Source organism: Nothobranchius furzeri, chromosome 13 (genome assembly GCF_043380555.1).
Source record: "Nothobranchius furzeri strain GRZ-AD chromosome 13, NfurGRZ-RIMD1, whole genome shotgun sequence".
NCBI classification, from domain to species: domain Eukaryota; kingdom Metazoa; phylum Chordata; class Actinopteri; order Cyprinodontiformes; family Nothobranchiidae; genus Nothobranchius; species Nothobranchius furzeri.
The window spans coordinates 55,391,007-55,405,338 of NC_091753.1; the positions used below are offsets into that span (position 1 = coordinate 55,391,007).

Genomic DNA, 14,332 nt, shown 5'->3' on the forward strand with positions numbered 1-14,332 from the left:
TTATGTATGCGCTAACAGTGAGCTGCGCTGAGCAGTGTCCAGCTCAGATGTTCAGATGGGAATCTTTCCTTGAGTGATTTAGCTACATCTGCGATTTGCGAAACGAATAAAATGTCAGTTCGTCTGCATGCGTCGGGGTATTTCTTTCTATTCTTTCTCCGTCAAAATAAACGGCCAAATACGGGAACTGTCCGGTCAACACAACACAAGCCCTGCTTTTAACTGTTCTGTTTTCTTGTGAAAATTGTTACAAAGAGATCAAATTTAACTTGATTAACACCAGAGCCAGGCGCACTGCGCCGTTATCTCCGTCACTGTAAATGAGGGAAAAACAAAATGATCAGATCCATTTCTGACCTTCCCCACCTACAAAGTTTACTTTAATTACAACAATCAAACGTGACAGAGCCTGGATTTGTATTCTGAACAGTTTAAACATGTTTTAAAAAGAAACGTATGACAAAAGTGGCACCTGCTCAGTAAAACCACCAACAGGGTGAAAAATATCAAAATATTGTAGGCAGAGACGGGCTACAACTTCTGGATCCATTTTATATAAATCGTTTTATTGATTATCTTCTTATGAAAGATAGCTTTGACGTACCCGAGCGACCGGTACCGGCTGCTGTCACCTGTTGTGAGCAGCGCTCTGCTGTCTGAGGGTAGGCCCCGCCCACAACGCCGCGGCTGCTGCGGTGTTTTCTTTACTGTGGGAAACGGGTAAAAATGGCTCTTTGATGGGAACAGGGTGCCGACCCCTGGTTTAGCGTGATGTCTGATATATATATATTAGGGCTGGGACTTGATTAAAAAAATTAATCTAATTAATTACAGGCTTTGTAATTAATTAATCTCAATTAATCGCATTTTAATCGTTCAGGAAAATGCGCTCTCAAAGTAAAACTTTTAATTAAATTATGAGATAGAGAATCAAACATTAGGCATGGTTATTACCGTAAACTAAAGCTTTTAATAAAAAAATGCATTTTAATTATTCACATGTCACTGTGTGATATGAAACAAAACCCAAATCAACTAAAATTTATAATTACTAATAGAAAACACCTGCAAATGGTTCCTGAGCCTTTAAATAGTCTCTCTGTCTAGTTGAATGACTGAAATAAATTTGACTTTGCACCAGATTCTAATTTTTCCAGTTTCACTTGTTTGTATAATTGGGAGTTTTTATTAGCATTTCTACTCATAATGCAGTAAAAACACATAAATAATAATCCTTCAAAATGACAGTAGAACAGGCACAAATATGATCTAGGACTTAAATGTACTAACTTTTAACACCAGAGCAGGCATGGCATATTCTGAGAATGATCAGGAACACTAACTGGTTCCAGTTGGATGACTGGAGGTTGATGGGATGATAAAAGATCATGGCGAGGAAATAATGATCTGACGAACAGGTGAGCGAACCTTCCTTACATGGGAAGTTCTTCTGTCACGTTAAGAAGGGGATGCTGCAGACCCGCAGATTCACGCCTGCTGCAGCGAATCTGGTGTGATCTCCAGCCTGATCACAACTTCCTCGTTCCTCGCTGCCCCTGATACACGTAAGCATCCGCCCCTTAGCTGACGACAACTTCAACACACCTCGCTGCTTAATGATAGTAATGCATGCGATGTTTAGACAGAGACTCGTCTCAGAAAAATAGAATTCCCCGACAGAATTGTTTAGAAAATCATCAGAAAAGTTTCAGAGTGTTTCTGTTTTAACTTAAACTTCTGTTTTCAACTGTAAGACACGTTGTTTGTGATTGTTTACAGAGTAGTGAGAACACGGAACATTCTCCCAGCGGCAGCCAGGTGCCTCGCTTTTGTCTGACTACTTTCATAAACTACTGTTAGGGCAAAGAATTATTCTGTCTGATGCTTTCAGCGCTGCACAGATGTTACGTAAATGTTAAAAATATAGCTTACCGCAACTTTTGTAAAGTTCCCGGTGCCACCGGGCGGGCAGCCGCAGCAGAGACGATCTCAGAAAAATGTCCGCGACACGGACTCCGTTGTTGTCTGGAAGTTTTTTTTCCAAGTTAAGAGGCGGACGTGTTTCCTAAATCCTGCATCAGTCCAAGCAAGGCAACTTCTTTCTGTTTATTTCGTTTTAGTAGCCATTAGCCACTGTGCATTGTAGTGTGCGTCAGTGATATTCGGTCTACGAGGAAAAAGTGCAATGACAAAGGTTCCGCCGTGCTTGAAATGCAAGCTGCGATTAAATGCGTTAATTTTTTCTAATTAATCGTAATTAAAGCGTTAAAGTCCCGGCCCTAATATATATATATATATATATATATATATATTTATATATATATATATATATATATATATAGCCATGCCCTGATGTGGGGCTGGGCTGTGCGTCAACATGGTCGGGACATAGAAGGGGGTGCGCGGCTAAATAAGTTTGGGAACCACTGCTTTAGAGAAAAGGCGAGAAGCTCCATTATCCAGGGAGAGCTGCAGCTCGTCCACACTGAAAAAAGTTAGAGTACAGTAGTCCCTCCCTGTGACGTGGTTCCCCCACCCGATGGTAAACATAAGGCGACAACAAATAGACATTAATGAAAATCCAATCAGAAAATGGAAAAGCCAAACGGAAATAATCAGATATTGGGACAGCGGGATTAGACCAGAAAAGCACCAATAACAGTCAAGCTGGCCGCTGATTGAACAGTATGCCAGTAACAGTTGGACAACTTATGTCTAAAATGTCCATGGCTGGGAGGAGAAACATTAAATGTGACAATCTGAAAAGTTTTTGCTTGGCGAGTCCACATCCAGGGTCTCGCTTGGTTTTAAAAGTTACAGTGATAGCAGCGAGCTAGTATTGTCACGGAAACCGGTGTAGTGGTACACCCCGGTAAAAAAGTTGACAATAATAATAACCGTCTTGTTTTCAAAACATATATTATCTCTGTGGGTTTACCGTGGCTGCGGTGTAGGCGCGGTGACCCTTACCAGCCACCGTATCATCTGCTGAAGTTGCCGGCGGCACATGCGCGCTTTGTTGTTTACAACCAAAACTTTCTTGAAGCTAAAGCTGAAATAATGGCCAAAGGAGGAGACGGCAGTGCTCAGGAGGGCATTTATTATCCCTCAAAGAAGACAAAGTGGGAAGTACGGGCATATTTTAGATATTTGAAGAATGCCGAGGGACAGTTGATAGAAGACGGCTATCCTGTTTGCAGCACATGCAGAAAAAGTGTCTGTGAAAGGCAGCAACGCTTCAAATCTCATGACACATCTGTGTGACCATCACCCACAACTCTACAGTCAACGCAAGGCAAGCTAACGTTAGCATTTTAGCTAAAATACGTGATCCGAGGATTTGGGTTGAGGGAGAATGCAACGAGTCGCTATATAAAGCTGCCGCAGCGCCGCTACCTGCATATAAACCGTGTCGCGGACACCCCCATGTTGAAATGACGCTATGCATTACGGGGCTCCCAGGGGCAGATAAGAGTTGGTCTCTCTCCGAGAATAATTATGAATTTAACAATGATTACTGCCTGATGACATTTTCCCACATCTGCAAAGCTCACTGGAAGGACACAAACCGAGGATGATATTTTCCTGATATAGGGTTTATTACTCAAGTAAGGGTAAAAAAGTATCTGATTAGAAGGCTACTTGAGTACTGAGTATCATCTGGTCTAATATTTTTTAAATGATGACATCAAACAGACAAAAAATAAGAAGTTATGGGCAAATATTGGTATTTTAAAGACTAAAAGGGAAAAATGTAAACAAATAAACAACATAATTACAAAATAACACATTTTAGGCAAAATTTAGACACAAACTGACGACAGTATTTTCCTGATATACAGGATTTATTTAGTTGTCTGAAAATGTAACGCGTTTAAAAAAATACCGTGATAATACCGAAAACCGTGACAATTTTGGTCACAATAACCGTGAGGTCAAACTTTCACACCGTGACAACCCTACAGCGAGCAGGACAGGAGTGGACTGCTGAACCCAAACAGAGCGCACAGAGTGGCACATCTGGTTGTTTAATCGTCTTCATGGTGCTGCTATTGCCGTAAAATAATCAGCATTCATGTTTTGAGAGGAAAAACATTCGTCAATTAGTTCAGGGGAAAACTAATAAATACACGTAAGCCCCACGGTAAACGAGGGACCACTGTGTGGAGTGTCTGCCTCCTGTTTGATTTCCTGACAGGATTTTATATCCTTTCTGGCTCGTCAGTTGCTCTGGATTCCCGGGAGCAGCTGGATAGTGTCACTGGGAAGAGGCGTGTCTAACTTTTCCTGCTAGAACCGATACCCCTGCAACCAGATCTTGGATAAGCGATGAAATACAATATCCACCTTTAGGTAATTTAGTCACACACAAGTTTAAAGTTTAGGGCTGAGGTGAGTAAAAGAGCCAAACCCACAAGCCTACCTGGAGCAGGTTGATAGAAGACAGAAAAGCTTGGTTCTGTTTGATGTTCTCCAGGCGCTTCAGTTCATACTCAGAAAGCCCTCCGTAACCATTCTGTCAGGCCAAAATGAAAACATTACACACAAACCTCCAAGCACAAAGACAGAGCAGTGTTTCTGTACTTACAGATGTAGGTTCCACAACACTGTTCTTGGTGGCATCTTCATCCTTTACCTGCTTTTTCTCAGCATTCTTTTCTATGGGGGATTTTGTTTTCTATTGAGAGAAAAATTTGGTGGTGAAAAAAAAAAATCAAAAACAACCACATATGGAAAGTCTATTCCACTCCAGTCCTTGAGGGCTGCTATCCAGCATGTTTTAGTTGTTTCATTGCTCCAGCACACCCCATTCAGTGTGTTGAAGATGGAAGCCAACTAAAACATGCTGAAAAGTGGCCTTGACGTGGAGCGAAATCGTCCAGTTTCACGTACTTTCTTTTTGCTATTTTCTGTTATGACCGGAGAGTAACAAAGGCGTTTGGGAGCCACGGGGCGTCTCAGAGAGGACCGTCGCACTGGTGCCTCGGGAGTCAAGTCCTGCATGACAATTAACAAGAAACCAAACGAGGCTGTGAGCAAAAGAAGCGAACACTACAGCTCCGCTACCCCTTTCAAACTTCAACCGGGTTTCGTTATTCAACTCAAACTTTTAACGGCAACACGCAACAGAACGGTTAAGCTAACAAGCTAGTTTACTGTACCTTCGCTGCGGCTTTTCGTTTCCTTGCTACAGACGACATGTCGGTACACTTAGAAAGTAGCTGTTTCTACTTGCGACCAATTCAAGCAACAGACTTTTGTTTCACAGCTGCTTCCCCTAATTCTTCTATGGAAGCTGTTCGCGCCACGAGGAAGAAAGTTTTGTAACAAGCCCCGCCTTCAACTTTACGAAACACAGTTCCTGGGACCTCATTGGCTAGCAGCTGAACCTTGGAGGCCGTCCAAGACAGAACGTAGCCAATGAGCGTATTATGTTGTTGATTGACAGCAGAACCTTGGGACAGATTTTTGGTTTATTTGTCGTCACCACCTGGCAGAGATGTGCAAATGCAGCTCCAAGAAACATGCTTGATTTATTGAAACGTTAATTTTGAACATAAGACAAAATATTTTTAAAAATTAACTAACATAGTAGAAAAAAAAGATATACCAACAAAAAAGAAGTCTTTGTCCAAAGGGAGTAAGAAAAAGCAAGTGCTTATGCAATCCCACCCCCTTGTCTCACATTACTAATTTACCTTTACAAATTACCATCTATACATACATACATACATACATATTAATATACATATATATGCAGCTACTAATGAGAGAATTTTGTATATATACTTTGTATAGTGATAGTAATAATAATAAGAATGACAATAATAACATCAACAACAGCAAAATAATAATGATAATATCATAGTTTCCAGAACCTCAGAGAACCTCGTTTTCATATCCATTAATTATCATATTTTTATACAGTGATTCAAATTTGTTTATATTTGGACACTGTTTGTGTATTTCCTGCAGCCCATTCCACAGCTTCACTCTACATACTGATACACAAAAACTCCTTTTAGTGATTCTTACTCTAGGCATTTTAAAATTTTTAGTCCTTTGTAAATTATATCCTTCATCACTCTGGTTGAAGAGCTTTTGAATATAAGGTGGCAATAAGTGCTTACAAGCTTTAAACATGATTTGAGCTGTTTGATAATGAACCCGGTCTTGAAGTTTTATGTATTTTGACTGTAAAACAAAGAATTTGTATGATCCAGAAACCCAACTTTATGAATGACACGTATTACCCTCTTGTGCAATACTGATAGTGGGTGTAGTGCATTTTTATAATTGTTTCCCCAATACAGTAAGTGAAATATGGCAGAACTAATTAACCATACAGAATATGGAGTGATTTACAGTCCAAAGTTGCTTCATTTTATTTATAAGTGCAATGTTTTTTTGCTGCTTTGGTTTGTATGTGTCTAATGTGGGGCTTCCAACTGAGTTTCTTATCTAGTATCACACCCAAAAATTTGATTTCACTTACATTCTCAATTTTTTCATCATCAATCTTTATACATACTTCTGTTTTGTTTTTACAATTGCCAAAAGTCATTACCTTAGTTTTTTCTATCTATCCATCCGTCCATCCATCCATTGTCTGAACCCGCTTTGTCCATGTAGGGTCGAGCGGGGGTGGGGGGTGGTGCTTATCTCCAGCGGTCAATGGGCAATCAGGCGGGGATCCATTTTTTTTAGTTTACTTAATTCTTTATTGATAATTTTAATTATTTCTTGGGATCATTTCCAGAGTAGAACAAATTTGTATCATCAGCAAATAAGATCATCTTCAGAGTTTTACAGACTTGAAAAATGTCATATATATATATATATATATATATATATATATATATATATATATATATATATATATATATATATATATATATAGCGCAGGTCCTAATACTGACCCCTGGGGGACACCACAGGCAATCCCCACACTTTCTTTTTTTTTTTTTTTTACCGTGTCCTGTAAACAGAATTGATGTCTGAATGCTGGTAACAAGCCTTACAGATTTACTATGGCGTTTAAAGCGTGCCACAACCCGTGCACGCGCATTGGGTCCACAGCGCGCGTGTGAACGGGACTCGCGAGCGGAAATATACATGGCGAGAGGTCATTTGTGCACTGAGAGGGAGCAAACTGTGTCTGTGAGCGCACAAGGATGTGCACAAGTGACAAACCTGCGTGCGCGCGTGGTCAACGAGCACACGGCAGAGGAAAACGTGCGCGCGCGGCAGCCTCTGTGCGCGCTCGGCAGCCTCTCTGCGCGCTCGGTTTCTGACTCCTGCTCGCTCGGCTGTAAGGGTTTTGGCACTCTGGAGGCGTGGCCTGTGGCAGATCTTCTCTGTCCTCTGATTGGTTAGTGTACCCCGCACTTTACCCTCTATCTATCTATATAAAAAAGTCTGCTAGTCAAGTAGTCGCTGGCATAGCTCAGTTGGAAGAGCGGGTGACTCTCGCCCCGGAGGGTCCAGGTTCGAGGCCGGGCAAGGAAAATGCAGTAGATGTCATGTTAATTTTTCTTAATTTCAGGTATTTTACAGTTGTGACCGTTCAACTATCATTAAACGTCCGAATGTTTGCTGGGCAGTGTTTTAAAAAGTGCACATAAGCTAGATGGTTTTAACCATATAAAATTACATTTTTTGTGATACTGGAAAAATACATACTGAAATAAAACTACTGATTGAAAACTTTATGACTGTGGTTGTACAATATATGACTCACTAATACACTGCAAACTCCCTTAGAGTGGGGCTTCCAGAGAGAGAGAGAGAGAGAGAGAGAGACAGAGAGAGAGACAGAGAGAGAAAAGTTCTTGCCTCATTAATGAATTGTTTATTTTTTTCAGTATTTAATTGACAAATTATCCTTTCAAATAATTAATTGATGAGTTACATAATTGTCCATTTAGAATTGTTGAATGGACTGAGTCAAGTTTGGTGCACTTTATATATTTCAAAACATTTCAAAACTAACTTGCTTTAGTAAATCCTTACTTTTGTTAAATAAATCAGTTGTTGAACCCCCACTCCTCTGTTTGGTCTCCTTTCTTATTACAGCCCGCCACTTCCAGTCTGGGTTGTAACAATCTGCAGACAGATTTCTGAGTATCTCCTCCTTTACACAGATCCTCACTGAGCCATGTACTGTGAACAAATAGTTTCTCCATGATATTATCCAGCAAGGTCCCGTTTTTGTCAAAACAAGGGTGAGGTAATGAAAAAATAGAAATATTTCATTAAATTAACATTTAAATTATTTATATGCATCATTAAAATAAAAAAAAAACATGTTTTGAAATATATAAAGTGCACCAAACTTGACTCAGTCCATTCAACAATTCTAAATGGACAATTATGTAACTCATCAATTAATTATTTGAAAGGATAATTTGTCAATTAAATACTGAAAAAAATAAACAATTCATTAATGAGGCAAGAACTTCTCTCTCTCTCTCTCTCTCTCTCTCTCTCTCTCTCTCTCTCTCTCTCTCTCTCTCTCTCTCTCTCTCTCTCTCTCTCTCTCTCTCTCTCTCTCTCTCTCTCTCTCTCTCTCTCTCTCTCTCTCTCTCTCTCTCTCTCTCTCTCTCTCTCTCTCTCTCTCTCTCTCTCTCTCTCTCTCTCTCTCTCTCTCTCTCTCTCTCTCTCTCTCTCTCTCTCTCTCTCTCTCTCTCTCTCTCTCTCTCTCTCTCTCTCTCTCTCTCTCTCTCTCTCTCTCTCTCTCTCTCTCTCTCTCTCTCTCTGTCTCTCTCTCTGTCTCTCTCTCTCTCTCTCTCTCTCTCTCTCTCTCTCTCTCTCTCTGGAAGCCCCACTCTAAGGGAGTTTGCAGTGTATTAGTGAGTCATATATTGTACAACCACAGTCATAAAGTTTTCAATCAGTAGTTTTATTTCAGTATGTATTTTTCCAGTATCACAAAAAATGTAATTTTATATGGTTAAAACCATCTAGCTTATGTGCACTTTTTAAAACACTGCCCAGCAAACATTCGGACGTTTAATGACAGTTGAACGGTCACAACTGTAAAATACCTGAAATTAAGAAAAATTAACATGACATCTACTGCATTTTCCTTGCCCGGCCTCGAACCTGGATCCTCCGGGGCGAGAGTCACCCGCTCTTCCAACTGAGCTATGCCAGCGACTACTTGACTAACAGACTTTTTTATATAGATAGGTAGAGGGTAAAGTGCGGGGTACACTAACCAATCAGAGGACAGAGAAGATCTGCCACAGGCCACGCCTCCAGAGTGCCAAAACCCTTACAGCCGAGCGAGCAGGAGTCAGAAACCGAGCGCGCAGAGAGGCTGCCGAGCGCGCACAGAGGCTGCCGCGCGCGCACGTTTTCCTCTGCCGTGTGCTCGTTGACCACGCGCGCACGCAGGGTTGTCACTTGTGCACATCCTTGTGCGCTCACAGACACAGTTTGCTCCCTCTCAGTGCACAAATGACCTCTCGCCATGTATATTTCCGCTCGCGAGTCCCGTTCACACGCGCGCTGTGGACCCAATGCGCGTGCACGGGTTTTGACAGGGGTATGACGCGATAATTTACTCTCAGGTGGAGCATCAAAGCGTCTGCTTTTAATGTCACGCCTGATACTTAAAACTTTATTGTTGTTGTTTTTGAATGCTTTGTAATTCCAACCAGACACGGAGTCAGAGGTGAAAGAGAAAGGAAAAGACAAAAGGTGGGGGGACAGGGGGGAAGGGGGTGGGGGTGGGGGGGTTCCACAAAAATAAACAATAATTAACAAGAGTCTGCTTCTAGACCTGCAGAAAGAGAAAGAATAGAAGAAGAAAAAATGGGACACACAACAATACATCAGGAGCAAGCTATCACCGCATCAACCTGATGGTGAAATATAAAATCAACATTGTTTAACTGAACAATCCCACAATAATAAATCACAGTGCATTTAGTGGCAACGACAGCCTTAAGACATGTGTTGAACGTGCCCAAGCCCATACTTATGAGAGCACCATGTGAGCACCTGTGTGTGTACACACGCTTGTATATGTAAGGTTTCTCTATAGGAGCGTCCAATAGAGAGTGTGAGGGACCACAGATCCGCCCCCAAAGATGTGTAGGAGACGGGGGGGGGGGGGGGGGGGGGGGGGAGGCCCAAGTCCCAGAGATCCAGGTGCTGCCCCAGAACACAGGAACCCCAAGGAGACTGCAACCAGAAAGGCCCCCGCCCCCGTCGAGAGGCACAGAGGGTCGCCCCGGGGGGGCAACAACCAGCAGCCAGCAGAGCCCCTGGAGATATCACCAGAAAGCCCACAGGCCCGCCCGCAGCCTCCCACCCCCTAGCCGACCGAGCCCGGGACCCAGGGGCGACCACCCCCGCCGGGGACCCAGCAGAGCCCAGGGACCCAGACCCCACCAGGCAGCCACCGGGATTGAACAGGCAGATACCAAAAATCTTAAACCCCCTGACCCGGGAGCCACAAACACTCAGGCAGACCAAGGCACCGCACTCCACACCAGGTGTGGCAGGGGGAGGGGAGGCAAAGATCTATATCATAAAAAGAAGTCCCAGGAGAGGGGAGGAGTTAAAGGCCCCACCTGACATATACAGTCATACACAAACACAGTCACACACTCCCTCTCTCATGCTCACACATGCACATACAACCAAAGACTTACAGAAATGCATGCCGGACACCCACTCATGCTCCCGATACACACCCCATTAACTCTGGTCCCGGAACTGCTGCACATTGGGTACAACCATCACCGGTTCCCAGAGTTTGACCCTTTCTGCTGGGGTGCTGATGAGCAGGCTCCCCCGCCCAACGCTGAGCACAGCAACCCACCACCACAGACCCCAACCAGACGGCCAGATCTCCCTCCTCCCTCCTAGCCTCCAGCCCCAGGAAGCCAAGCAACAACAGAGGTGTGCTAAGACCCCTAGTCTCCCTTCGCCTGCTTCAATATAGTGCTGTGTGTTGATGAGGTGTATTCCATGGCTGTGGTGAGCGGGCAGTGCGGGCATTGTCTGGCCTATGCCAGCGGATACCACCACACCACCCCACTTGCACCCACAGCCCTCAGCGTCTAAGTGCAGTTTAAAATTGGAAGTGGGCACCGGCACTCGGGAGGAGGCTGAGAAATCCCCCTGCCAAATGCCGTTGAATGTGCTCACTCCCAAGGCCCTAAGTGTGTGTATGCATGGAATGTCGTCGGTGGAAGTGTATAAGGTGCAAATAAAATTGGGGGGCAGGTTGCCACAGGGATGCGGGAATGTGGTCCATACCCGCACTCCCTGACTTGTGCACCCCCCAAGGTCCTATGTGCATGTTTGTGTGATGATGTGAGGGAGCAGGAGGAGAAAAATATGCGGGGATGGGGAGGAAATGCTGGTTGGGCAATCCCCATACTTTCAGAAGTGACATCAACCATTTTCACAAATTGTTGTCTCTTAGATAAATAATTGGTGATCCAGTCCAGTGCTATTACCCTAATGCTGTACTGTTGAAGCTTGTTTATGAGAATTGAGTGATTTATTGTATCAAAAGCTTTCCTAAACTCTATGAATACTCCAATAGCATATTTACCTTTGTCTAATGTATTAATTATTTCATCGGTTGCTTCCATTATTGCAAGTGCTGTTGTCCTCTTTTCTCGGAATCCGTACTGACTATGGTTTAGTATTTTGTGTTTATTTAAAAAAGTGTTCTAGTCTACTATTAAATAGTTTTTCCAGGATTTTTGAAAATTGAGGAAGAAGTGATACTGGCCTGTAGTTGTTAAATAGATGTTTATTCCCTTGCTGAAAAATTGGTATTACTTTAGCTGCTTTCATTTTCTGAGGAAATAAACCATTTTGGAAGGATAAGTTATATAGATAAGTTAATGGTTTTAGAATACCATCAATAACTTTTAACCAACACCATATCAATACCGTCACAATCAGTGGAGACTGTTTGTTTATCTTATCGTTTGTTTTAGTTTGAAAACGAACAAAGCAGAATTTAGCCACGGAGGTCATTTTCCATTCATTCTTCGTGTCAAGTTAACAGTATGAGACTTACAAATACAACTGCAAATTCACATAAACATAAATGAACAAAAAACAAAGTTACAAAAAGAGCAGCTAAACAAAGTCAATGAATGACTGAACATCCTCAAAGTGTTTATTATGATGGACTGAAACATCCTGTTTTTTCAGAGCAAGAACTGCATGCATCACTTTCTGCTGTGTTCCTAGACTGAGAGCTTAACAAACATCTAAATCATGTGATGTTTGTATTTAAATAAAACATGTTTAATCAAAGAGGTTTTGTGAACTTATGTTGCCGACATTTTCCAGAAGAAAGTCTCAATAATTTTAATAGCAAACTTGGAAAACAAATTAGCTTAAAATATGTTTTCATATCTCTTAATAACCTTCTGACATGGTATAGCCATAAATATATTGTGAAGATAAAAAAAAAGAAAAAACAATAAGCAGTTCTGTCGCATTTGTCTAAAAACCTCTGCCAATAAGCTGTTTGACAAAAAGCAACTACTGGACCGTCCAGTTGTTGATCTTAACGAATCGCCGCGCATCCCCGGGTCTTCCACTCACTTCACACTTGCGTATTTATCAGCGTACACCACTGGTGTGAGAGGTTCTCAATAATATCAGAGAAGGAGAAGCAGCCGGCTGCTACCACTTCAACTTACTTTAGGGCAAACTACCAGAGTCCCAAAAAGAAAAACACCATTTGAAGTCACAGACAACAAGAAACATTTGGGCCTAGAAAACAGCGCCCTCTGTGACCAGAACACAGCATTTGGAACTTAAGAGTGCCAGTCTGGTCAGTTGGACTTAGAAAAAATTGGTTAATGAAAGGCCTCCCTGCCCCTATCGCCCCCTGTGGCTAAAATATTCTATTTGCAACTTAAGCCTGGCACTTCTGTTGGGACTTAGAAATGGAGCTGACATACCTGGTGCTGCAGTCTGCTTCCAGCACATTTCCTGCATGTTTCAGATCCTGAACACGGCTGGTTTGTTTGATTTAAGGGCCATTCCCATCTGTACCGGGCCGGGTAGCATAGGTTGTTTACATATCTGGGCGGCCTGGTATTTTTCCGGGCCAACCAGGGCTCATTCTCAGCCCTCTTCTCGAGGGGGTCTGCTTCAGGCCGACCAGGGCCAACACACCCACTGCTGACAGCAAATTCACACCTTCCATTAGAGCAAGCCTCTGATTGGTGGGTAGAATCAGCCCACATGGGCTTAAGGCAAGGATGTGTGGAATCAACCGGGCCAGGCTGGGGCCGACTGGGGCTACCCGGCCCGGGCTGACCCGGTACAGATGAGAATGGCCCATAAGTGATAAATCACTCCTGTAGAAACTAAGGAAGGCTGGGGAGATGTTTCAGCTGTTAGATTAAAGTGTTAAAAAGTTGAACGCATAGCGAGGAAATACGTTTTGTCATGGTCTGCGTCCCCCTCATGTGTCTCCTTGTGTTCTCCATTCCTCTCTAGGTTTCCCTTATGTGCCTCCTTGTGTTCCCCAGGCCACTCCAGGTTTTTTCCCCTTAGGTGTTCCTCCCAGGTTTCAGCAGCCCTGTGTGTCCCCAACCCCCTCCAGGCTCTCTAGGTTTCCCTTACGTTTTTCCTTAGACCCCTTTTATCATTAGTCTTCTGTTAAGTGTTTTATCTAGTCTGTTTTCTCCCTCTAGTTCATTTTGCTCCCTTCCCCATTTTTAGGTATGGTTTCCTCCCCTGCTCCGTTGTGCTCCTCCTCTGTTTATTGGTCTCACCTGCGCAGAATTCCCTAATCACCCAGCCCTTGTGTATATAACCCTGTCTGCGTCTCAGTTTGTTTGTCGGTCCATTGTTTGTGTCAGCATTGTCTCGCCTCCTCTCTAGGTATTTCGAATTTCTCTAGGTCTCTTGTGTTTTTGGATATTTTATTCTTGGATTTTTGGTTTTTGCCTTCCAGCCCTTTGGATTGACCCCTAAATGAAGGATTTTTACGTTTTCACTACTCCTGCCTTGTGCCATCCTTGGTCTGCATCTTGGGTCCTAACACCCCCCTCCCCCCCTAACTCACAGTGTGACACGTTTTGCTAAAAGAAAACAGAAATTGCCTAGTTCCCATGTTAAATTCATCAAAGACTCCACGCATGACATGAGAGATGCTTGACGAGTTTATCTAAGAGATCCACCAGTAAGTAGAGTAAAACAGCCTGTTTAACAAACTATCTTGTTTTAAAACATTGTTAAATTAGTAAAAAGCAAGTTAGGTTAAAAAAAAAACTTTTAAAACTTTAAAAAGCTATTTTTTTTTTCAAACTTACGTCTTTTTTGTTGGAAGCAA

The 14,332-nt window shown here is 42.7% G+C and overlaps 1 protein-coding gene across 6 annotated transcripts in view; it reads right to left on the reverse strand.

Moving 5' to 3' along the window:
- The window catches only part of LOC107396759 (WD repeat-containing protein 76), a 79,775-nt gene that overhangs the window by 17,545 nt on the left and 47,898 nt on the right, over window positions 1-14,332 (reverse strand). For 5 of the 6 annotated variants that reach the window (XR_011516072.1, XR_011516071.1, XR_011516070.1 and 2 more), the window contains 3 exons: window positions 4,894-4,998; window positions 4,589-4,678; window positions 4,424-4,516 (listed from right to left, as the gene is read on the reverse strand). Coding sequence is in view for 3 of the 6 variants with exons in the window: in XM_070543631.1 (XP_070399732.1) it covers window positions 4,424-4,516; window positions 4,589-4,678; window positions 4,894-4,998 (288 nt within the window). In the remaining 3 variants the exon portion in view is untranslated. The remainder of the gene's footprint in view (window positions 1-4,423; window positions 4,517-4,588; window positions 4,679-4,893; window positions 4,999-14,332) is intronic. The other variant, XM_070543632.1, reaches the window with a different exon arrangement.